Here is a 27,145-nt window from a genome sequence, read left to right as displayed (position 1 = left end):
TGTAACAGCAGCGGTGAATAAATGGACTAAACTCGAAGCATTTAAGAAATGAAACTTCTTGCAGAGGGTTTTGACTATTCAGTCTGTCCTGACTATTACATTTAATTTATGCATTTGGCAGACGCTTTTATCCAAAGCGACTTACAGAGCCCTTATTATACAGACAATCCCCCTGGAGCAACCTGGAGTTAAGTGCCTTGCTCAAGGACACAATGGTGGTGGCTGTGGGGCTCGAACCAGCGTCCTTCTGATTACCAGTAATGTGCTTAGACCACTACACCAAAAATTGCATCTCCCATTAAAACCACAACCACTAAAAATATTAATGTAAGTAGTTGACCCCACTAATCGACTATTGGTGTGGGGTCTGGACAAGTTGTGTGCCAGAGTTTAAAAATAAAGGTTGGTTATTTGAGCAACCCCTAACCCAAAGCAATAGCAATAGTAATAGTGATGCTAAATAATGTCAAACACCACTAAAAAAGGGTTGATGACAATATGTTCAGTGCTCACCTGTGCTCGCTGTTTCTCGCGAAGTTTAACTTCTCTGTCAATGAGTTTCTGCCTCCTGCTGGTTTCTTCTTGCAATCGCTTTTCCAGCTCTTCTCGTCTTCTCCTCTCCTCTTCAAGAGCTCTGCTCTTGCACTCCATCTCTCTCTCCTGGCACAAACAAACAAATCACACTGTTTGGTACAGATACACACTGAAATAAGCAGCTTTATAAAGTTGCACAATTAGTACTCTTTGTTCAAGCACAGAATCCCATGGAAAAACATGCGAAACAGGAAGAACGACTCGTTTCCAACAACGTTCCTGCATGTCAAGCTGAATTTGATTCTGTACACGGCTGACTGGTAAACTTCTAAAACAGTAAACAAGATTGGATATCAAGATCCATGAAGATTGTTACCAAATGTAGCTCATTCATCAATTGAGTTTATGGTCTGCAGTTAGACTGGACTGTGAAACTATAGCTACATTCACACAGCAGCAGAATACAGTTGTCAGTCCTTACAGTCCTGAAGTGTTGAATACATTTCTGCTGAACTTATACGATTGTCAGGTTTGTATAGCTGTTTTATTACCCGGTGTTCCAGGAGCTGGTGCTTCTCCATCTGAGCTTCCCGGAGAAGACGTTCCATCTCCTCCATCTTCGAAACATTGGAGGTGCTGGCGCTGTCAAAAGTATATGAGATACTACATTACATTTCCCAACTCTACACAAGACTTTCCACAATCCAACACCCAAGAAACCCAACTGTGTCTCCCAGCTGGGCACTAAAACAAAATTCCTCTTCAACTATACCTTAGATAAATGCATGCACTCGCAAATGTAAACATGTCGTTAGTGCACTAGGCACATATATATATATACATTCTCTAGTTGGAGAGCACAGGAGGAATCAATGAAGCTGGTCATTGCTGGAATGCATTAGCAATCCATGCAAAGAGAGACTAAGAGTCTCTCGGAGTATGATGCTTTCCATTTAGACTTCAAAAAGAACACGTGGAATCGATCAGACCAGCCCTACCTTCTGTAAAACTTCAATTTCCCACTAAAATCTCCCCTGTAAAGAATATGTAGGAATCACACCCTTCATGTCAGATCCATACAGATCAGATCCGTTTGTCTTCATAGGCATTCCCTAAACCGTAGCTGTCAATGAAACAATACATTCTTTACAATAATAAGTTTTTAGCAACAGATGCCTTTCTTAGATGTTTCTAACTAGATTTGAATATCCTAAATGAAATACCAGTGCTTGTAAAGCAGTAAACAAATAGAGTGAAGTTTTAGGGAGCATTTAGTTTTAGACTTCAAGTCTGCATAAATGCCGCATCAGAGCAGCCTTTAAACTGTGCACTTGATACTCAGGGCACACCTTGTTTTCTGTCAGCTGAACAAATCTATAGAGAATCAACACATAATGCATCAGTCTTTGCAGAAGAAAGGCAGCTAGATGATTAAAAAGATGTACAAATAAAAAGAAAACACCAATCGCAATTCAATATGCAAATAAAAGGATGAAAGAAAGACCAATCGCAATTCAATGATGTCATCACTGTTGGTTAGTTTCTAATTACAGTGCCTGCATTGGAAGCACTGCAATTTGATTTTTCTACATGTTTCTATAAACATTTGATGTGAATAAAATTATAAAAACCAGATCACAGCCCAAGGCCAAAATAGGCTCATTTAGTTTCAGAGCCTGATGACTGACAGCTGCCAGTCATTAATGACGTGTCACATCATGCATGCCGGGGAATACTTATCTGGTTCTTCAAGGTTAAAATAAAACAATACAAAAATAATACAATACAATTTCGAAATATTTAACAAGTTCTAAAGAATCTCATTGTTGGTTAATTTACATTTAAAGATCATCCAGTCTTCTACAAATGTATGTCCAACAAATCCACTGGGCAGACCTATCATGCTAACATCTGAACTATCATGCAAATATGGCTATAGCAGATTCATAACAAATAACAATATAATAACAATAAATTGTCATGTTCTTCTTTCATCTTCCCTCCTGTCTTCAATCCATTCATCCACATCTGCTCTTCTTCCAACTTCATTGACACTATCTTTCCTTACCAAGCAGTACCAAACACTTTCATTTTTGTCATACGATCCTTTATAGATCACAGCTACAGCTCAATCATCTTTATCGCATCTTACCAGTGATGCTGGAGATGAACGGACATCATTCTTGCTCTAGAACCTGAAGATCCAGTGGCAAAAACTGAAACATACCATACAAAGACCCAGGCACAGCTCGAACCCGCGCTCTGCAGATGATTACATTCAAACTGCAGAAAAAAAACCTCCTAAATCTGTTTCCTCTAACTGTTCCTGCTGTAACCTGAGTGGGCCTGTCCCCAGAGCTGAAGAGGGGGTTCATATGGTTCTCCCTGGGCCCCTCAGAACTCACATTATTCATGCAAACCACTCAAATTACACAAGCACTGGTCCATTTCCTCCAGCTCACACACACACAGCATAAACACAATGATTGCCCTGAGAAATTATCTCATGTGGTTTAATCTGTCAAATTGTCTTTGCTAATGTTTTCAGTTAATCACTCTGGAGCTGACCTGAGGTTTATAGTAACCTATATGAGATGGCCAAAGCATTGGAATATGAATCCTGGATTCATGAAACCTCTTTCTCTCTTTTCCTTTCAAGTTGCCCTCTTCCCTCAATATTTCACTCTTTTGTAACCGACAGAACTCTTTGTTCCAGACAGAAATCTTGGCTTGAATTACAAAAGAATCAGTGGAGATGTTTTGGATTATGGAAGATACAAAACTGGTATGTGTCAAGATGAGTTTAAATGATCCGTCTATAAGTTGTAGGTCTGAAAACAAATACAGTTACTTAGCTGACTAAATGGAGACATACTATAGCTTTATATAAAAACAAAAGAAGTCTTATTATAAATACTATAGACCAGCGTTTGGTTTGTAAACTCCTTAGGGTTTGTGATGGAAATACACTGGGTTCATTAGATTAACCCTTAAATGCATGGGTATTTTGCAAAACATTTTTTATTTTATTTGGTCAATTCGATTCTCAAAAGCCATCGATCAATCTTTTACTCAATGCACAACCCTCGACTACAATGAGAGGAAATCACTCGCATTTGCAACCAAACGCTATGCAACTAAAAATTTATATATTTGGCAAGTGTCATGGTAAACATTCAGATTTCACTCACCAGTAATTGTGTAGTATAGTGGTGGAGTATTCACAACGAGAACCATTCACTGCATGTTGAGAGTAAAAGTTGTTCCATGTAATGTGTGTCCAAAGACGAGATCCACACATAGTGCCGGACCTCCCTACAGGCAAACTAAGCAAGTTGCTTAGGACCCCCGATCCACCAGGGGGGCCTCCACATTGTCAAATACATTGTAAGTAGTGTTACGAACATACTGACGTGGGACCTCAGACACATTTTTGCAAAAAGCTAGAACCGGCACTGTCCATGCAACCTATTTGTCATTGAATAATGTCTCTTTTATAACTCTTTCTGTTATTTAAAGTCAGTTGTTGATCATAAACAACAACAAAAAAAAGAATCATTTAATTGTAATTAGGCATAGTGCAGATGAGAAGCCATTCGAGTCTCGTTAACGTGTGGTAATGTAAAGACGCAGTTTACAGAAATGCAGAATTTCCTTAAAAAAACAGTAACAGGTTTTTTAGCACGTGTTCAACAAATAAATGCAAATACCACAAATGTATCTATTAAATGCCCAGATAGCATTTTCAAGACATATAGAAAATAACAGAATAGAATATATTCTGATTTATTTTGATGTTTTATATTTGACATTTTAAAGAGATGCAACAAATTATTGAACTTCCAAATTGAGCTACACAGAAGCAACACATTTGTATATTCTCAGGTACTTGTTGAGTCTAAACAGATGCACAACTTACATAATTTTAGTAGTACACATAATGTTCATGCGTTATATAGTTTATTTCCAAATTAAAACATTAAAATATTAGTTATGGAAGGGAGGGAAAAAAGAGACTATTACATACAGTAACTCCAGTCAAATACGTCGACGCAAAACATGCGCGTCGATTCGTCGGACCCAAAACAAAGATGGCGGCGCCAGCAAGTAGTAGCAACACGAGTGGCTCCTCAGACTATCAGAAGTGCAAGGCGGCATGCACTCGTTCCTCTAAAGTATGGGAATTCTTTAATTTAAAAGGAAACAATTCCGTGATTTGTCGTCTTTGCAAAATGGAGATGGCCTTCCATTCTAGCACCACGGCACCACCCGGTTGCAGCTGCAGATGACAGAGCACCGTAAGTTTTTTTTTCAACTCCCCACTTTGCACTCGATGTTGGAGTAGGCTATAATACGTTGTCGACACCTAAAGTTTTCGCTTATAGCTATGAATGTCGTGAAAAATACATAGAGGACACTGACAACGCGCTGACAGACAGGACCAAGCAAGTAACATTTAATAAAGTCTCAACTTTCAAATTTGGTCATTCAAAGAAAATTAAACCATAAATAGGCCTACTATTTTGTGGCTCTTTAATGTGTCGTGACAGATTGCCTCAGTTAAAGCTGCTCGTGAACCGATCATCTTTTCCTTGGTTAATTTATAGCATCAAATAGGCTAAACATGACTGTAGCCTACATCAGAAGGACTGTTGTTTTAACCACGGAAAGATGTCAGTACGGTAGCCTACAATCCATTATTCAAATTCAAATCCACCGACGTTAATCTTCTCTCTCCTGACTACTTTGTCGGACAAAAATGGAGTATTATGATTGATTGATCAGATCGCCAGTCAGTCAAACTCCCAGCAAATGTTTTTTTTTTTTTTTTTAACATTTTATACACCCCCACCCCCGATGAAACCGGTATTACCGGTGTTGTCACAAGTCGATTAATCGAATCGAAATCGAATCGGACTGAAAAAAAAAAAAAACCGAATCGTTAGATTAATCGATGCATCGAAAAAATAATCGCTAGATTAATAGTTTAAAAAATAATAGTTTATCCCAGCCCTACTAATGATCTTTTGCAATTTTGGCATTTCTTTTTTTAAATTTTTTTACACTTTTCAGAAGAGAAAGGAAGGAGGAATACTAAAGAGATGTGGGCATAACTACAAAAAATGGCTATGGTACAGGGGGTGGAATGAGGTACCGATCACTAAAGACCCGAAGTATGTATTTAAGGGTTTATAGATAAACCAATGCTGAATTTAATGGAATAAAAATTATAAAATTTAAATGATTAAATTAAAAACAAATATATAAAAATAAAACTATCAAAATAGATAAATGTCTTTAATAATGTATTATACATTACAAATTATAAATAATAAATTATATATAAATGTAATAATCTGCAGTTAAAATCAAGATATTGGGGAATTCATATTAATTGAGGTTAGCATTACTTAAAATTTCAAGGGTTCTTTGAATATTTTAGGTCATAGAGTAAAAAAAAAAAAGAAAAACTGTATTTGTTTTATTTAATCAAATCGATTTTCAAAATGGGGACATACCCGAATGGGATAAATTAGTCCCCAAAGGGAGATTTTGTCAGATTTAATTTGGTCCCCAAACTATAGCCAGGAAAACACACAACCATATGCACATACAAAAATGTAATCCGTGTCAAAGGGCAAGTTACAATCAAAAGTGAGCATACAAATGCTCTTGGTGTGCGTACAAGGGTGCCAGGAATTACTGTATGATGTACATTTCACAGTCTTGTGGATGGGATCTTCGGGAAAAGATTAATTTTCTCACTTTCGTTTGGAACAACCCAACAAGTGCCCAGTCACGCAGTGTCCTTAAAGTATGCAAGAAATTGGATTTTACCCAAAAAAGAATAAATGGAAACACTCACCTGGAGACATTGTCAGGTGAGCAGGCGGAAATGCTGGTGTCCATACTGTCTGAGCTGTCTACACTCAGTGTGTCGAAGGCACGTCCGTTATCTTGGTAACCGAAGGAGTCGAGATAGACGTTGGTCTGTGATGAAGTCCGGCTGCTGAGATCATTCAACTTTGTTCGGTGCTTCTCGCTGATGTGCTGCTGACTGTGCCCTGAGAAACATACCAGCAACAAAAGAAGGTAAACCAGAATTCAAAATAATGAACTCTGTTGATATGCATTGAGTTGTCATGAGCTCCCCCAAGTCCTCCTGCCTATTTTGCAGCTAATTCAGGTTTACCTGAGAGTCCAGCATCACTCCCAGTGGACGTTTCTCCATTTCTGCCACTCAGCTCAGTGTTCACTAGTCGATCACTGCCCAAGGCATCCTGGGCCCCCTTATTTTGCTCACAAAGACCAGCCAGCATGCAATAATATTGCAACAGTGTAAGTGAAAGAAGACTCAACTCTGAGATCTCAAACCCCTAAATACTTGGTCTCTATATTGACCAAGTATTTAGTAACTATATGTCGAGAATAAAGAGATAGACGTCTATATCTGAGCTGGTTGTCTAATTAGGAAGCTTTCTTCTGGAGACGGGTAGAGTAACTCATTGCTAGGATGCCTACAGTGCTTAAAAAATAAGCCCAGCGTATGTGAGACTCTAATGCAACCTTGATAACATCAACCAGTGTGAGAGCCGAGACCTGCCTCTCTGATGAGCTCACCCAGGGGATCCAGATAAACCATACGACAACACACAAGAACATAGACATAATTTCTCTATCTAAATTAGTAAAGTTGAAAAGTTAATATATTCGTAAAGCTTTTGGTTAATTCAAAACATCAAGCAAGGAAACTTAAAATAAAAAGTTCACCATTAAACTCATCAGGTTAAGAGGAATGTTCATGTATGTTGGAAACAGAATGGAAGCATTTCCTGTCCTTCATCTTAACAGCATTCCTTCACTATCTTTACAAAACAAATAAATACACCCATAAAGTTTCCACCTTCTATTGGACAACAGCACCAGTGCCTTATAAGGCAGATTCAGTTATTTTGCCATGATTTGCAGTAGCAGAAAACCTCAAATCTCTTGATAGAGCAAAGGGTAACTAAGTTACCAACTAAAAAGCTTTCCACACTTCGCTTATTGGGTTATTGCCTTTTAATTTATTTATTTTATCCCTATCTTAAGGCAAGTTTCACACTTTTAATTTTGAAAAGGGATTAGCATCGCTTCTAACCCTGAGTTATGAAGACCTGATCTGAAGAAGCCACTCCAAAGGTATTCAGAGTAAAACAATGGGGTTATTATTAAATTACATTTAAATTTGCTTAGGATTACATTAACCCAAAACGGTTTTAAACCTGACCCTGGCTTAAAGGTGTTGTTAACGATTCATTCTGGAACTACCACCAGACTAGTTGAAAAACTATACATTTTTCAACGCTTGTATTACAGACACACCTACATGTATACACTTATTCCAACATAATTAGCCTGCGTGGTAGCTCACCTGATAAATTGTAAAGTCAGAGACTGACCCTTGAGCCCAGCCAAACACACTTGAAGTTAGCATGGCCAGGGCCGGATGAAGGCATGGGCATGCGAGTCTTGCCCACCCAATCAAACATTTGGTAAACATGGTATTAAATAAAATATTACATTTTTTATGATTTGTGCATTGGTTAAAAGCAATTTGGGGATGGGCTGTGTGTTGCAAACACTGTCGATTGACTCTAGACTGTCCCAACCAATCACAAAATAGCACCGTAAATTTGTAGTATTTTTCTATTTTTGTAATTGGCCGAAAGCAATGACACATTCAAGAGGTGGCTGCTGCAAAACCAGAGTGAGAACGGTAATAAGAGATAATTTTGGACAATGCATACATTTTTTTTTGTGCACATAAAAAGTCTGGTGGTGTCTCAGTGATGTGGCTTCTGTAACAAAGGCTACCTTCTTTCCACTTATCAAACATCTTCCTCCACCTCAGCTCCCCAAAATCATGCAGCAGGTGTTCACGAAATACTGGAACGGGATTGTAAAGCAACATCCTAGCCAATAGCTGATGGTACCGTTGGCGATCATGGCATGCTACTGTAATTTGCAGGACACATGCTTCTGTTTCTATTAAAAGTTGGCTGTTGCTGACAAGAGAGATACTATCCATCTTTGCCTCGCCTTGCCTCTCATTTCTTTTATAAACATCTTTTTACAGTGCTGTGATAGTTTGTTGTTTATTTTTAGTCATTGCTCTTTAAACTACTCAGTTTTTGCCATGAAAATAACCTTTAGTGCTTACATGGCATTGCTATCTATCCATCCATTCATCGAAATTCCTGTATATTTCCCTTAATGACTTTACACATATTTAGTTTCACTGGTAAAAATACCAATACCCTTTTTTACCATACAAAGGTCAAACACTGTAACTAACAGTGAAACTGAGAACATTTTTTGAATTATTTTGAAGTGGATATGGTAGTAACTGCATTTTCACACTGTTTTCTCTGAAAATCAGCATATGAGCCAAACTTGTCTGTCACAGTCACAGGACAGATCATAGTTGGAGACGTGATTTCAGTCATAAATCAATTTTGCATTTTACACGTGTAGGGCAGGATAATTGCTAATTTCTATTGAACTAATTAATCAAAATAGTCAAAGAGAAAGAATCATCATCATTTAATAATATATCATTACTTCTTTAAGCAGTTTCCATCTGTGTTAAAATTTTACGTTCTTAATCTTACATGTTGTTGATCTCTCCATCTAATATATTTCCTTCCACTCCATCCTTGTATTTATTCTTGATATTATTTATCTCCACTTCATCCTTGCATTCATGGGGACTCTGATTTGTCTTTGTAATTTGCTTTTAGGCTGTTTAATTTTTCTGAAACTGTATTTTTATAATTTGTTTCTTAGAAATGGAGGTACAAAAAGGCTGTCAGGGCCCACTTCAATCTTATGATTATATAAAATGTTATCAGTTTATTACAATAATTTTGTAATATTGGGATTAAGTGTAAAATATATTTTTAATGGGCCTTATGGTCTTAACAATTATGCCATGTTAAGGCAATTAAAGACTTAAATTAAAGAAAATTAGAAGTCTGAGTACACCCCCCACAGGCAGGCCTGGGTGTGATGCAAAATATGTGGTTGCTACGGTAAATGTGCTTTTAAAGTCAAATTTTCTTTTATAACACATTATAATTTAGGTTTACTGTGTTGGTTTAGGGTAAGGATGTCAGTTTTGTTCACCTCTCATTTATCCTTTTACGCAATAAATTAGGTTTAGGTTAAAGATTTAGGTTAAAATCCATCTAATATTCACCTTAAAACCATGTCTGATTGCAACATAAGGAAGTCACCGATTTCAGTTATATCTGATAAATGCCATAAAAGACCATTTTTTTTTTTTTTTTTTTTTAATGGAACTATCATCATTAGAATCAGAGTCTGTTTGGGTAGTCTTCCTGTCCCATTTCCATAGTAGTCATGCCTTATCCCTTCACAACACCATAAACACCCACCTATCAGCCCTCTAGAGTTGAAATAGCAAGGTAAAAAAGAATAAAAATACAATGAAAACAGAACAGCATAACACTCAAAAGAACACAGTGTACTACTAGACACACCTAATCATGCAGAACTGAATTCAAAGCATGACAATGTCATTGTATGAAGCAAAGTTATTTAAAAACTTTGTTTTAAATTAATAATACAACAGATTTATTTCATACAAGATACATTTTTGTATGTGCCATACAACCTTAGTGAACAAAACAGTGCATTAAATGAATAGCTCACCCAAAACAATTCTGTCATAATTTACTTTTATGTTCCAAACCCATGCAATCCATCGTAGGTCACAGCATCAACAATTTGAAATTCGCCTTTTGTATTCCACAGAAAATAGAAAGTTATACAAGCTTGGAATGACATGAGGGTGACTACATTTTCATTTTTGGATGAACTATCCCTTTAAAGTGAACTAACACTACAAGTTTTCTAATTTTAGTGACACCAGACTCAAAAGAGAAAAGTAACAATAGTGGAGATGGCATCAGTTGTGAGGTTCACAGGCAACAACTGAGGCAATAAATGTCATCCGGAGGAGGACATTCTTCACCAGAGGACACACTAAGAGACTTTTTATACATAATTTAATTTTAAATTAAATTATGTCAAATAACATCTAAACTACTGTAGGCAAACATCTCATACAGTGCCCTACCTTTCTTAGATTTGCCTGCAGGAGGGAGAAAGTCATCCAAGATTTCGTAAAGTTTGGCTAAAGCACAACTTTTGATGTGTATAATGTATTGTAACAAAATAACACTGTATATTTAAACTGAGGTGTGTGTGTTTGTGTAATGGAGAATCTTACCCTTGTGCAGGTGGTGTGTTTCCATTTGTATGTCTTTAGGGGAAATGGCAAGGGGTCGATTCAACGCACTCCCACAGCTGGAGCTTTGAGCTAAATGTGGATGAGACTAAACATAGAAAACGGTGTCTTAGTGATATAGCCTAAAAAGTTGTATCTTCATATTTTTCAGGCTTGACAATATTCAATATACACTCACTGAGCACTTTATTTGGAACACCTGTACTTAGTAATCAGATTATCTAATCAGCCAATCATGTGGCAGCAGTGCAATGCACAAAATCACACAGATAGATGTCAGAAGCTTCAGTTAATGTTCACATCAACCATCAGAAATGGGAAAATTTGTATCTTTGTGATCTTTCGACTGTGGCATGATTGTGGGGCCAGATGGGCTGGTTTGTGTATTTCTGTAACTACTGATCTCTTGAAATTTTCATGCACAACAGCCTCTAGAATTTACTAGAATGGTGCCAAAAACAAAAAACATCCAGTGAGCGGCAGTTCTGCCACAAGGAAACGCCTTGTTGATGAGAGAGGGCAACAGAGAATGACCAGACTGGTTCGAATGGACAAATTGCTATGGTAACTCAGATAACCGCTCTGTACAATTGTGTTGAGTAAAATAGCATTTCAGAATGCACAACACGTCAAACCTTGAGGCAGTTGGGCTACAACAGCAAATGAACAACTTTATTAGGACCATAATGTTTCTAATAAAGTGATAAGTGAGTGTATATACCTTGATATAATTAATTTGCTCTAAAATAGCTTAAAGGTTATTCTCCACCCAGAGGAACCAAAAACTCTAGCCAAACAGTTATTGCTACCAAGTAAATTCAAGATGTTTAAAGGAAGTTGCAAAATACAGTAAAAATCTACATTAGATAAAAATAATCAAGGCATGTTTTCCATTAAGTTTCTTCACTAAGTGAATACTGTGAAGAACAATATTTAATTTTATTTATATGCACCAATATAACAATAATAAACCACAATATTTACCAATATATATTTTTAATGATGCCAAGCAGGCACTTTTTTGAATGATGAAGCAAACAAACTATTGAATCATTGAGTTTTGAATGATTCGATGGAAACGGACAGTTCAAAAGAACTGATTCTCAGAAATTATCAGCATTGTTGCTACAGATTTTTTTGGGATTTTTTCCAAATTTGGAATGCCCAATCCCAATGTGCGCAAAGTCCTCTTGGTGGCGTAGTGACTCGCCTCAATCCAGGTGGCAGAGGACGAATCTCAACTGCCCATCCAATACTGTCAATACGGGCATCTTATCACGTGGCTTGTTGAGCACGTTACCGTGGAGATATAGCACGTGTGGAGGCTTCATGCCATCCACCGTGGCATCCATGCACAACTCGCCACACGCCCCACAGAGAGTGAACCACATTATAGCGATCTCGAGGAGGTTACCCCATGTGACTCTACCCTCCCTAGCAACTGGGCCAATTTGGTTGCTTAGGAGACCTGGCTGGAGTCACTCAGCACTGCCCTAGGATGCGAACTAGCAAACTCCAGGGTTGGTAGCCAGCATATTTACCACTGAGCTACCCAGGCCCCCGTTGCTACTGAATTTTAAATCAGAGACACTATTAAAATATTACTGTCGTAATCCTCTCATTCTCACAAGTTTAAGATTTTAGGAATGGGGCAATTTGTTTTATATTGCCAGCAATAAAATATATGGCAAATGTTCTACATATCACACTTCCCTACTACACATGCATATGTGTGTATGTTTGTGTATTCTTACTTTAGAAGGTATGTTACGTCCCAGGGTGGCACAGTTGAACTGTGGGATTACAGTAGGCTGGGTATTCGTCCGAGGAAGAGTGCCACTCAAATGAGCTCCACCCTCTTTACCGTACCGCTTCCTTTCCTCTAAGGTGCGAAAATGCTGAGGAACAGAAGGTTAAATGTATATCAATAATAATTGCTCTCATATGCACATACACACACAAATGTGGCCTCCACAAGGTTTACCTGCCTGTGGCGGCGCTGTTTTTTGGCAGGTAGAGGAGGAGGAGGAGAGGAGTTGAGGAAGGTAACCATTTCTTCAGGCCAGTGCACAGAGGGAGGTTTGGGGTTGGGACGAGAGCATGCAGTAAAGGAGGAAGAAAGAACGGCGGACGAGGACAGTGAACAGGAAGAGGGAAAGAGCTTTGACAAAGAGAGGAAGAGCAAATCAGTAAATTAGGATGTAGAAGATGGTTGGCTGACAGGCTAATAGGTTTTAAAGGGGTCATATCATGAAAAATAAAATGTTACTAGATCTTTTCAAATTGAGTTTGAAGTATTATGTAAATATAATGTAACTTTCAGCACTCAAATTTTATTCCCCAGTCCAAATACACCCTATTTATTTAAATAAGCAACAGAAATCCATTGTTCTGAAACTAATACTTTTGTGACAGGATGAATGCATTAATAAATGATCGGCCACATTTACAGATCCGTTCAATCACAATGAAGCAGTAAAGAGGAAGTAGGACCAATGCTCTTATTCTTATCAACCAAAGAAAATAATATTATTCCAGATTATACAAAACTATTGATGAGATATTGGGATAGTACACCAAATGTTATGCTGTTAAAAATGTATGATATGACTCCTTTAAAAGGACAGTTCACACAAAAATGAACATTCTTTCTTATCATATACTCACCATCAAGCATGACTTTCTTTCTTCTGCTAAACAAAAACAAAGCTTTTTAGGAGAATATTTCAGCTCTATAGGTCCATACAATACAGGTGGCCAGAACTTTAAACGCAGTATAAAAATAATCCACATGACTCCAGCATTTAAATCCATATCTTCAGAAGTGATATGATAGGTGTGGGTGAGAAACTGATCAATATTTAAGTCCTTTTTAGTATAAATTCTCCTCCCTGCCCAGTCGGTGGCAATATGCACAAAGAATGAAGAATACAAAAACAAAAGAAGAATGTGAAAGTGAAAGTGGAGATTTATAGTAAAAAGGACTTACATTTTGATCTGTTTCTCACCCACACCTATCATATCACATCTGAAGATATTGATTTAACCATTAGAGTCGTATGAGTTACTTTTATGCTGCCTTTATATGATTTTGGACCTTCAAAGTTCTGGCAACCATTCACTTGCATTGTATGGACGTACAGAGATATTTTTCAAAATCACAGCTTCGTTTAAGTTCAGCAGAAGAAAGTCATTCGCATGAGGGTGAGTAAATGAGAGAATTAAAATTTTGGTGTGAACCATACCTTTTAACCAGGGCTCAACATTAACGCTTGTCTGGGAGAAGTGGAATTTTGAACGGGCAAGTTAAAGAGATTTTTACTTGCCCGACCGGACAAGTAGCCTAATCTTGAATCGATGTTAATTGGACATGCGAATGGTGTTGTACCACCTCTCTACAAGTGAGCGATGCGATAAAACTATTGCTGCTGTTTATAATCAACAAAGCTATCTTCACCACAAGCGTGCAACGTTGGAGAAATCGAATGTTGTCTCGTCACATCGTGGCGCTCCCTCAGAATACAGCAAGAAAGGCATAAATTGCAAAAACGCTTTGTGTAATAATACCAGCTGTAGACTGAAGAGAAACACTTAAAACAGACTTATCTACACGTTACATCATCTTTCTAGAGCTCCATCTAATGTATGTATCTGAGGTATTTTCTCAGCGAGAGAGAGAAATTCATACAGGCTTGAGGGTGAGAAATGATTTACCATCTTTCAGCACTCTGTTCTTAATCCCTATTAGGTGTAAATGATGACAATGGAGGCATTTCTTTTTCTTTTTTTTTCTTTCTTGCATCCTTACTTTTGTTTTTGTCTCCGGACAAGTAACTTTTTTACTTTAATGACCAATTTACTTCAAGCACATGACAATGCTTAATGTCGAGCCCTGCCTTTAACATAACAGATCAAAGCAAAAGCAAATCAAACCCTCACAAATCATACAAAAATATTATAATCATGGAAAAATAACCACATAACCATTTAAAGTGACCTTATAATCCAATTGTGCATGCAAACTAAAGCTTGGACATGCATAAATCCTAACACATATAAACCATCCTGACCACACACCTCACCCTCTCCTGATAGGGCAGTGCTCTCCGCAGGACTGGGGTCAGGGTCAGTCCCTGTGGCAGGGGCATCAGGGGAGGGCTGGGCTTGGGTAGGGAGGGGGTAGGGGTGGGTTCTACCCCCAGCTGAGTGTACAGTTCATTGATCTCATTGACTGTAACATAGCCCTGTGGGACAAACCATTTGGGAAATGGGGGGAGAGGTTAGGGTGTGAAAAGGAGTAGAAATACATTCAAGTAGGTTAAAAATGATTAATAATGAGCAAATTAATAACCATCAGGTGAAACAATGAAGATTAAAAATGTCAGTAATTGTTTAATGGATCAAAAAAATAAAATAATAAAACTTAATATAGATCCAAGCCGCAATTAACAGGGTTCAAGTGGCATAGGAACTTTGAGTGCATGTGTTTGAAGATATTTGCATTATTCAGACAGCCAATAAGCACCTAAAATGTAGAGAAAGCAATTAAATGTTCAGCAACATCAGGGAAATCTACCATTACTATTATTTTTGAATGTTATAGCATCACCTACTGTATATCCTGATGTTCATGAAAGTTTGCATGCATTTTCAAAAGCATATTCCGCATATGCTTACTAAATGTAATGAGGAGGTTTCTTTGAAGAGGCCATACCCATATGTTTAAATAATTAATTATGCCTCTGGTAATTAAACAGGAAGATTTAAAAATAGCAACAAAATGTTTGCCGGCTAATTAAAGGTATATGGAATTTTAGTCACAAACATGGTGGCACGGTCATACAGTGATGTCACATGAAACAGGTCAATCGAATATACAACCATTTACATGCATGTGAAATGTAATGGCATCTTCTGGTGGCCAATTTTTATTTTATTTGTCCAGACCTCTCCTATGGGTTTTTACAGAGTTTTTGTTGACTATCCTGCATTTTCAAATAATGAAATATTGTCAGTGCACAATTGTTTGGTGCTGTTCTTTGTAAATGTAAAGTCGTCATTATCAGTGATGTGTGGTGGCATGCACATGTTCTAACAGAAAATGGAGAGATGCTTATTGATAGCACGAGGTATTCACAACAGTTGCATGGTAAATAATTATTAGGCTGTTTCATGTGTTGCATGGAGGTTCAGAAAGCATTTGTGGAAAACGTTATCATATTTGACATCAGCATATTGCTCTGTTTGTATGAGCCAAAGAAAGTATCACCCCAAAAGGCAGTATGGATTTAGGAAATGGTTAATGCAAGAACCTGAGATTACAGAGAAAAGCTTAGTGTATATTGACTAACATCAGTAGGGGAGTTCAACAAGCCAGAAATGGAGGGTGCTAGGAGAACTAAGGATAAGTTTGAAAGTGTAAATGAATGCAGGAAGAGTATGTGTTGCGAAAGATATTGACTCTTCAGGATGGTTCGTATTTTTTGTATTTAAGGTAATGTGAACTTAACAGCCAACAAGACCATACATAGAATCTCATATATCATATGAAAACGGGGTGGAAGATTTCTCAGGAATAGAAATAATTAAGTGGCTAATAGGGGGTCTAATATACTTATTTAGACAAGAGTATCTGCAGAGCAGTTCACAGTCTATGTAGTTCATGAGCAGTATGTGGCATAAAGGATTGTTGAGTTTGAATTTGTGTGTGGCATGTCATTGGTAAAGGTTTACAATTTTATCAGGGCATATGAGTGGAATGGTATATAAAGAAAAAAAAGAAAAACATGCAGGTAGCATGCATATGAATAACATGTGGCCATTTGTATGCGTGAAATATTGCAGAACGTACAACCATTCACACGCATGTAAAACACGACAGCACAAACATTCATAACTGTTATAGTGCCACCTGTTGTCCGATCTCCACCAAATTGTGCATGCATTTTTACAAATGAAATCTTGCATAGGCATACTACATTTGATGAAAATAGGACTTTTCGTTTAGGAGTTATTGGCTTTAGCGTAATCTAGGCCGCACCCAAATGTATAAATTATCCTGTTATAGTTTTGTTGCTGTAGCGTAAAATATGCAACTGTCCTTGTAGACCTTGATGGCACCTTAGACAAAGACACTGCATGCAAAATGACAGGTCAATCGGACCAAGGCTCCTTAAATAGAGCCATTTTTCGGTTTTTAATATTGTAGCACCACCAAATGGCCAAGCTGTGCAATTTTTTTCATGTGTCCTCAGAATGACCCCATACACAAGTTCCTGAGTTTTGTGAAAATATCTCATACGGTTCAAGACTTATAGGCCTTTGCGTAAATGTTTCCAATCACGCTTCGTATGTTTTTGCGTACCGTTGCGATGATGAATTGTAAGCTCAAACCTTTTTTTGATAATTGATATTGGGACTCCAGAGAATCTTTCTGCACTGTTTTGTTTCTGTTTGGTTGAATGACCTAGCACTAGTTAGCAAGAGTAGTTTTTTTTCTTCAAAAAATCGCAAATTGCAAAAAACTATTTATGCCGGAAATGAAATGATATAATAGACACTTGAGTGTACAAAATACGTTTTAGGAGTTATGGCCCAAAAGGCATTAGCTTTTGCTAGAGCACCACCAATAGGCCAATCATGATGAGAACATGCGCATGCTTAGCCAGCTGGAGAACTACCATTCCCCAAAGTTTCATGTCTCTAGGCCTTACGGTTTGGTCTGCACGATCAGTTTTAGGGCAGAAAAATAATAAATATAGCTGCAACAAGTGAAAAAGTTTATTTTTAAAATAATCTAAAATATATTATAAATGATTTGATTCACACCAATGGACTTGAGGTAAAGTTGTTCAGAATAAAGAGATTGATATGGTGTGAATAAAATGAGTTTGTGTGAAACAGCTGCATTTACATGAATGAACAACATGATAGCACCTCCCGGTGGCCAATTTTTAAAAAATTTGCACAGACCTCACTGGCTAAGAGACAAATAAATAAAACGCCTACCACGTTTTGTTCTGATCTGACTTTTTTAACCCCATTTAATAGCTGCTGAAATTCAATTACTTGATGTTATAGATATGAGACTTTCCTCATATACTTTGATGGCAAATTGGACAAAGACACTGCATGCAAAATGTCAAGTTGATCGGACCAACAGTTCTATATTTAGAGCCATTTTTAGATTTTTGTATTATTATATTGCCACCAAGAGGTAAAGACACGCAATTTCTGTGTGTGTCCTCAGTCTGACCCATACATAACTGTACCAAATTTGGTGATAATATCTAATTCCGAGTTATAACCATCTTAGTTTGTTTGAAAAAACTTTTATGGTATCCCAAAAGATTCGTCATGATGCAAAGAATTTTGTTTCTAGGCCTTGTGATATTGTTTACTGTAGCACTCCCCTTTGACCAATCAGGGCGAGTCCATGCGTATGGCTAGCCTGTCTGAGTACTACCATTCCCCAAAGTTTAAAGTCTCTAGGCCTTACGGTTTGGTCTGCACAATCAGTTTTAGGGGAGAAAAACAAATAAATAATAATAATAATAACAACAATTTCAATAGGGTTTCAGCACTTCATGCTTGAACCCCTAAAAATGTTAAAATACTCCTATCCCAGATTAAAATGGATAGACAATTATAAACAAGCCATTTAAACCTGTATTTCCCTGTAAATTGTAAAAACTGTGGTTATGTTACGCTTTCAAAACGTTCTGTTTGTTTGAGCATTTCGACCAGCCCAACACAGAAACATGTGAATCTGGGGTGGGACTGTCTGTTTGGTCAACAGGGGAAAGTGTTTGTGAAACCTGTCTGTAAATGGTCATTATTTTTGCAAATTCCATTTGGTGCAGCTATTAACACAGAAATTATACATTTCACCTTTAAACCACTGATAAAATCGTAAAAGAATAAATTATTAGGTTGTTACATCAGTATCAATAGCAAAAGGAACAACAGGAAATAAGCAATTAGAGCTTTTCTTACATGCACATTCCTAATGCTTTACCTCTGCATTTTTGATAGAGAGAGAGGAGAGAAGAGTGGAAAAAAACAGTGGGTCAGCAGGAAGTGGAGACAGGGTTTTGTGGGCATGGCACAATTCACTATGAGGCAGACACACGTCGGCCAATTGGAAGCAGTTCTGGAATACAGGGAAAAATACCTTGTTTCCATGATGAGGAAATGTCTGAGAAAATACAATCACCCCTCTGCAACTAAAGGTTTCCAGGTTGCAAGGGTCGAAATAGGAGCATGGGTTTTTTGGGGGGAAGGTGATCATGCTTAGTTCTTCCCTAATTTTTTGTAGTTCCCATAACAATGTTATGGTGGTCTTTTGGGGCAGCCACACATGGTTGCATAAGTTGCACAGGTCTCTGGTCTCAAACAATAGTATTCGAAGAGAGTACAATGCCATAATCCAGTGGTTCTCAATTTGTTTTGGTCACGCCCTCTTTGAAACTAGAAAAACTTTTGCATTGTCTCAAGACAGACAAAAATGTAAGTTAATTAACTGACATTTGAAGGTGTCTTAAAAGACCCTGGACACAACTCATGATTGGCAGCGGTCATATCAAGCTTACCTCCTTCATACTGATGGGACTAACAGGGAAAACCAGCGCCCCAGTGAGCTCTGAATATTTCTTCTCCAAGCTGACGAGATTCTCCTTTTCCTGAAAGAAAAAACAACATGGTCAAGGAGACCAAAAAACTGTTTAGGAATAATAATTGTTCACCCAAATTGAAAATGTAACCCTCATGTTGTTCTAAACACTTATGTCTTTTCAAACTTAGTGCATAACATTATGTTATGATACACAAAAGATGCTGTTAGAGGTTTTACAGACTACTTCAATGGTATTTCTATAGTATTTTTGGGCCATTTTTGGAGCTTGACTGTTGTATGGTAGAGAGCAATGCGAACATTCTTAAAAATGTGTCCTTTTGTGTTTCACAGAAGAAGAAGAAAATTCATACAGGTCTGGATCGACGTGATGGTTAATGAGGACAGAACTTTCATTTTCTGGATTCATTTAAAGGGATAGTATAAATTCTCCTCCCTGGGCAGTAGGTGGCGGTATGCACAAAGAATGTGAATCAGACTTAAATATTGATCCGTTTCTCACTCACACCTATCATATCGCTTCTGAAGACATGGATTAAACCACTGGAGTCGTCGTATGGATTACTTTTATACTGACTTTATAGGCATTTTAATCTTAAAAGTTCTGGTTACCAGAACCACTTGCATTGTACGGACCTACAGAGCTGAGATACTCTTCTAAAAATCTTCGTTTGTGTTCAGCAGAAGAAAGAAAGTCATACACATCTGGGATAGCATGAGGGTGAGTAAATTATGAGAGAATTTGAGGGCGAGTAAATTATGATTTTTGGGTAAACTATACCTTTAACTCTTTCCCCGCCAGCGTTTTTAAAAAAAAGTTGCCAGCCACCGCCAGGGTTTTTGACGATTTTCGCTAAAATTTAATGGCCCGCAGAATATTTTCTTCCATGAATATATGAAGATGCTATATATCAAAATAAAGATCTGGGCCTCTGCTTTTATTTTATCTTCATTTGTTCTTTTTTTATTGCGACTTGAACAGAGGTAGGTTTTGTCAAAAAACAACATTTCATACAAAAAGCTGAGAAAAAGGCACGTTTATGTCTGATATTTTGAGCTTCTCATACTCCACTTCTTCATGTTTGAGACGATCGCAGTCTGTTTCTTTGCTCAAAGAGTTGCGTACTCTTTCAAAACATGCGCAGGGGTCTTCCTTACCGTATAACACCTAAAACACGGAAACCCGGAAAATACCGTGTTTGGCGGGGAATCGCTTTTTCATAAAACACGGAAAATTCCGTGTTTGGCGGGGAAAGGGTTAAGGGAAAAAATATTTGGGGACCAAAATGTGTAGAAACATTGTGGTGTAGTGACTAAGCTTAGCTCATACCCGCTGTAGCATCATCTGAAGATTGTTCTTTTCCTTCACAAAGTTCTCCTTGTCCCTCTGAACTTGCTGAGTAATCTGGGTGTACTGTTTCTTCAGGGCCAGGAGCTTCTCCTGATGACATCACACAGTGAAGCAATGCTCATATTTAGAAAAAAAAAAATTATCTCCCCATTTCTCAATTCCCAATTTGGAATTCCCAATACACTCTAAATCCTCGTGGTGGCATAGTAACTCAATCCGGGTGGCGGAGGACGAATCTCAGTTGCCTCCGCATCTGAGACCATCAATGCATTTTTATCACGTGGCTTGATGAGTGCATTACCGCGGAGACCTAGCACATGGAGGCTTCACGCTATTCTCTGCAGCATCCACACACAACTCGCCACGTGCCCCACAAGAGCGAGAACCACATTATAGTGACCATGAGGAGGTTAACCCAACGTGACTCTACCCATCCTAGCGACTGGGCCAATTGGTTGCTTAGGAAGCCTGACTGGAGTCACTCAGCACACCCTGGATTCGAACTTGTGACTCCAAGTGTTGTTGTCAGCGTATTTACTTGCTGAACTGCCCAGGCCCCCACATATTTAGACATTAAAGTACACTCATGGATTGATGTTTGCATATCCTTGTCACAGTGCACACTCACAGACAAAAACCCACCTTTCGCGTAACAGCGCTCCGCTGGTATTCTGCAATCTCCCTGAGAATCTTTTGAGTCTGAGTCTCTTTCTCCTCATCCTGACGACTCTCTCGCTCCAGCTGCTGAAACTCCAGATCTTCAAAATGCTTGGTCTCCACCTCTAGCACCTCTGCATCCTGATACATAAATAAATATGAATATGGTCTGGATTTAGGCTTCACTTATAATTTTAAATTGGACCATGCAACAATCACAAGCCAAGGAAGTGGCGTTGTCATTCTCCCATGCTTAAAAAAGCTTAAATTACACCAACACCAGCTCAGACCAAATACTCTTTCAACATCCATCCTCCCCTGGGATGGAGACAGAGGTTAAGGTTTCACCCAGCAGGAACAGTGCCATCACCTGCCACATGCCAGTCAGTAGAGAAAGTGCCACAACTTCCACCCGTGACCACTGACCTTAACATCAATCATGTCAACACATACACAACATGACCTTCGGCAACGTAAAGAAAGCCTACAGCCACTCAATTACAGGAACAGCTACCCTACTCCACAATTACAAATCAAGGACAGCCAGCTCCAAATAACCATGTTCCTACCTATAATTTAATTAACAGCCTGTGTGTTCACTACCAGGAACTGTGAAGCAACAAATGAGGGTAAATCGCAAAAACCTTTCATGAACACGTTCAGGCCATATTCCACCCCAAAATAAAAATCAATCAAGTATATTAGACTTTCAGGATCATTACGATTTTAGCATTGTGCATTTTGGAGTGTGACGATTAAAACAAATTAAAAAAAAATTATTACTTTAATATCTGTAGAAAGAAATAATTATATATTATTAAATTGTAAAGTAAAGTTTTTGGGGTGTGTGGGTGCTGACCTTAATAGCTTTGAACATTTTTTTCACAATCCAACAACATTTGAATGATCTAAAAAACTGACTTTAATATGGAAATTATAAATATGATTTTTTTTTCTTCTGATTTTGTGAAATAATACCTGGATATTGGATATAATCTGGATATAATCCTGAGATTCACTGATCCATGCCAGGATGTTCAAACTATGCATGATTCTCGAGAATAGTGGTATTTTACGTACATATATAATACCATGCCATGCATTCAATTACATACCAACAGTGCATGCGGTGTGAGAGAGAAAGCCAGCCTGACTATCTCTGATGGAGGTGAGACAGATGCAAGCACTATGGATGAAAAAGAGGAGAGGGACTCTGTTATGAGGAAGAGGCGGATGAAGGCTGTGTATGAGTACTGACCCTGCAGAGCTGCAGTTGAAGTTGCTCTTTCAGGGCTTCAGGGCAGGTGTCCAACTGAGTCTTCTGATCTGCAAGCAGCTTCACCAGCCACTCTAACTTTACCCGCTCGCCATCGAGCTTAGCTTTGTCCTTCGTATATGCAGATGGGATGTAGGGAAAGAGGAGAGAAGGGTTAGTGCAGAGGCAGATGGGGTAAGCAGGGTTAGTTACTACAGCAGGACATTATGGATATGGATGGGTTGAATGAATGAAGAACATGAAAATGCAGAGAAATTATGTTTTTGCTTAGAATAAAAGGTTTCAACATGTAACCTCTTACAATATCTTGGCAATCACTTTCAAATTGAACTGAAAATGACAAAGGCCTCTTCATACCGTGCGTAACAACACTCATTAACCATGGTAAAACAATGGCTGCCTTGAGTGTCTTGTTGCTACTATAAATGGCACTATAATAAAATGACACTAATTATATAAAAAATATATATTTTTGGGAATAATAATTACCTCAAGGGGTAGTTGTTTGTAAAGCCTAATCAGAAGTATCTATTACTAATCCCTGTTGTATCTGATAATGTAAATAGTAAAAAAAGACACATTTTCCATATCAATTTACCATATAACATGAAAATCAACATTTTGATATAATTACATAGAGTAATTGGCTGAATAGTTTAGTAGGATAATTGTACCGTAGGATAATGGAATATTAGCTTAGCAGGCTAATTGGTTAGCATGCTAACTTAAAACACACAGATAAATATTTAAACAGACCCTTTGTTTCTTTTGTTATATCACAAGATATGTAAAATCTATCTTATATAGTTAACATAACATTAATTGGAGTATTTTCATGATTGAGACTTAAAAACACTAAACTAGCTGCAAACTTTTGTGATGTGAATCAAACTTTTTGCCACTCATTTTCACATGCAATTGGGCTTTGATTCACCACAAATGTTTGCCAGAAGTTTGCAGCTCTTTGCTGGTATCGGTGAATCTATGGCAAACCTTTGGCAATAATGGATCATTTTCCACAAGTTTGCTGCAAAGCTCATTTGCATGTGAAATTAATCAGTGGCATTTTGCTCAAAATTTACCACAAACTCTCAATTTTTGTAAGTGCAATACTGTAGGACTTCCGATCAGGCACAGAAAGAAATATCCAAAACAACTTCTTTCAGACTGAATTTTGCATGACAGCAGAACTATCAGTTTAATCAAGAAAATATCCACCCAAAGAGCTAGCACCTCTGAAACAGTTCCTCTACTAGAGAGTTCAAGAAGGGCTGTAGACTTGTATGTCTCTGCAGCTGCCAGGATAAATGGTATGAGCCGGAAGTCAATCCGAACTTGACGATATAGATGGCAGGTGCCAGGGTTTCCACCACCTCCATGCTTAGAAATCCCTTACATCAACACAGTATCGTGTCATTCAGTTCAGCAGAGGTGTATTTAGAGCAGACCCGGGATTACCAACTGTGACATAATCTGAGGGACTGCCTGCCTGTGTGTGTGTGTGTGTGTGTGTGTGTGTGTGTGTGTGTGTGTGTGTGATGCAAAAAAACATGTCACGCTTTTTCAGTAAGGTTTCATATGGATTGTACATTGAAGTCTGGTAGACATACAGTGGCCCCAAATAGTATTTATACACACTTAAACATTTATGAATGTCATTAGATAACACCATAATCAAACCACATGGCATCTTTACCTTTCTGTGCCATTATTGCAATTTCTGTCCACCATCTGGTGTCGAGAGATTTTTAAGTGGATTTATAAATCAGATGCCCTAAATTTCACACAGGTGTCCTATTGGAGTAGCCACAGGTGTAGTTCATCATATTAACTATGGACTAGGGCTGCACAATTAATCAAAATAAAATATGGCTATTGTAAACGTGAACTCAACTACACACAAACCTGGTGCAGATGTCACCAATATAAAAGTTTGATGGTTTAACTGAACCATTGATTAATATAGCAATGCCCCGTGCAAGTTTAGATTTGTATTAAATGCAATACTACATAATATTACAGAAAGCTGTTACTACTGTAACTAATATAAACCAATATAATATTACAATAATATAATATTCAAGTTGATTAGGTTCCAAAAAATAATGCTGGACCCTATCACAAAGTGGACAAAAAAGGTATAAAGAGGACAGGTACAATAAGAATAACAAGAAAACAAATGTTTTATTTGTATTTTTGTTGCTAAAGTGAAAAAGAGGACCAAAGTGTCCTTCTGTTTAAGAGGACCAAAGTGTGAACCCCTTAAATGATTATTTTTAATTTTTTTCCACAGTTAATCATGATTAAATCACAGATTTTAAAAGTGCTGAAATTTGACACTATATATACTTCCTTTTCTTGTCAAAATTTATTTATTTCCATTTTAGGAAAGAAAACACAACAATATGAAGCAACAATGTTTAATTAATATTTTCCATATGCCTTCCACAATAAAAAGATAGAAATGCACTAATAAAGCATCAATTCAATTAACATTAAAGTTTTTAAGTGGGAGTTTGACTAAATTATAGAACTAGTCCCCACATATAGGTTGCATATTCATTGCAATATGTATTAAATCTCTTAAACTCTCATCCTTCACAATATTAGTCTGCAGGTAGACTGCATCTATCCACTTTTTTACAGCAATTGTGAAGCTGCGTTCAAGAAACATACCATGAAAAGTGCTTCCAAACAAACATACTTAGAAAGGCTGAAAAATACTTGATTTCTATCACAAGTCTCATCTGGGCTTGTTTTGTGCATCAAATAGTTCTAAAAGCTCCTTTCTCCATTTATCACTGACAGGGCAGCGCTGTCAGAGATTCATGTATTTATTGAAATAACAACCTTCGCAGCTCTATCATAAGAGAGCGCGTAACACTCAAGTATTGTGATACGACAATACTGCACATAGAATGTCTATGGGACCACAGCGTTATGCTGTTTTATGCTAGGCTTTTAGTCAGTGTAATGACTCCGGATGGACACATTACAAAGGTTCTTCCCTTCACAAGTTTATGCTGTATTAACAGTCAATAAGTTAATTGCGATTAAGAAAAATGAACACGTTAAACTATTTAAATTAATCACATGCATTAACGCGTCAATTCTGACAGCTCAAATATTTGTTATCTAATCTGATGACATACTTTAAGTGTGTCCAAATACTTTTTGGGGCTACTGTTGTTGATCTTGGACACATACCTGAGATTTTTCGTTCTGCGCCTTGTTCTCAATGTCAGCCATCTTGTCTTTAAGTTGCTCCAAAGCGTTTTTCTCCTGCTGCAGTTGAGCAGTCTCCGAATCCTGCTCCCCCTCCAACAAAGCACGCTCCACTTCCAACTAAACACACACCAATAAATAGACTTAATTTACACCTTATGTAATGTTCTAATTTAGAGATAGTTTTCTTTTTTAATTTTGGAGCACAAATGAGGTCACTGTCAGTGAATACCACACAATTAATTGATTTCAACTGTGCTGTTAAAGAGTTCTGGACCACCTAGGATGTATCTAATTTCACAAAAATAAAATGGGACCACATTCTGAGCTCATGAAACTCATAAAAGTGCAGGCTCATAAAACCACCACAGAACAGAAAGGGCTGAGACATTTGGTTTGTTGAATGGAGCTCTAATGGAATAGCTGACTTAGCAGTAAAGAGGCACTGCTGACAGAAGATCAAATCTACTTGTGTATCATCAATCAATTGATGGGGAGTTTCTGCTATAAGAGCAAGAGCAATAGCTATCTCTTCCATTCTCATACAGTATTCACCATTGCATTCTATTTTACTCTAGGTCTTGAACTTTATGAACACCTTGGCAGCATCTAAAAGCTACAGGTAGTTCACACTGCCCCAACAAACACCAAACAAACACCAACATTTGTTAGAATTTGTTGGTTAGTAATATTTGAAATGTTGGTGTTTGTTGGCATATTTTGAGGCAGTTAGATGCTGTACTAATTTCCTTCTCCACTACTATGGAAAGACTACACTTCTCATCATGTTTAACTGTAGCGTAACAGATCTACTATAATAAAATTAGGGCTGGGTATTGATACAAATTTCCTGAATTGAATCTGATTCACAAGTTCTTGAACTGATTCAGATTCATATGGGTATATTTCAGTTCAAATGCTCATTTTGCTTGCATATAAAAGACATGATCCCCCAGCTAATGCTGTTAATTATACAGGGGTCCCTCTTACTAGGTACATAATTATATTAATTTTGCTCATTTTATTTATCATTATTTATATTTATCATTAGTTTTTCATCAATTTGGTCACATTTGAGTTTTTTAATAATGCACAAGGATCTCGGTGTTGAACATCTTCGCTACTATAATACTTAATCACTGGTGAGTGAAATCT

General features: G+C 37.5%; 1 protein-coding gene across 1 annotated transcript in view; it reads right to left on the bottom strand.

The window, feature by feature from the left end:
* Positions 1 to 27,145, bottom strand: part of phldb2b (pleckstrin homology-like domain, family B, member 2b) — a 73,193-nt gene that overhangs the window by 4,423 nt on the left and 41,625 nt on the right. The window contains 14 exon segments of the mRNA XM_052113940.1: positions 514 to 660; positions 1,086 to 1,176; positions 6,401 to 6,599; positions 10,832 to 10,937; positions 12,604 to 12,747; positions 12,834 to 13,010; positions 14,927 to 15,030; positions 15,033 to 15,093; positions 18,867 to 19,001; positions 19,441 to 19,530; positions 20,812 to 20,922; positions 21,475 to 21,630; positions 22,748 to 22,876; positions 25,973 to 26,110. Of these exon segments, the coding sequence (XP_051969900.1) occupies positions 514 to 660; positions 1,086 to 1,176; positions 6,401 to 6,599; positions 10,832 to 10,937; positions 12,604 to 12,747; positions 12,834 to 13,010; positions 14,927 to 15,030; positions 15,033 to 15,093; positions 18,867 to 19,001; positions 19,441 to 19,530; positions 20,812 to 20,922; positions 21,475 to 21,630; positions 22,748 to 22,876; positions 25,973 to 26,110 (1,788 nt within the window).

Source organism: Xyrauchen texanus, chromosome 41, assembly GCF_025860055.1.
Source record: "Xyrauchen texanus isolate HMW12.3.18 chromosome 41, RBS_HiC_50CHRs, whole genome shotgun sequence".
NCBI classification, from domain to species: Eukaryota; Metazoa; Chordata; class Actinopteri; order Cypriniformes; family Catostomidae; genus Xyrauchen; species Xyrauchen texanus.
This window is presented reverse-complemented; position numbering and strand designations above follow the sequence as displayed.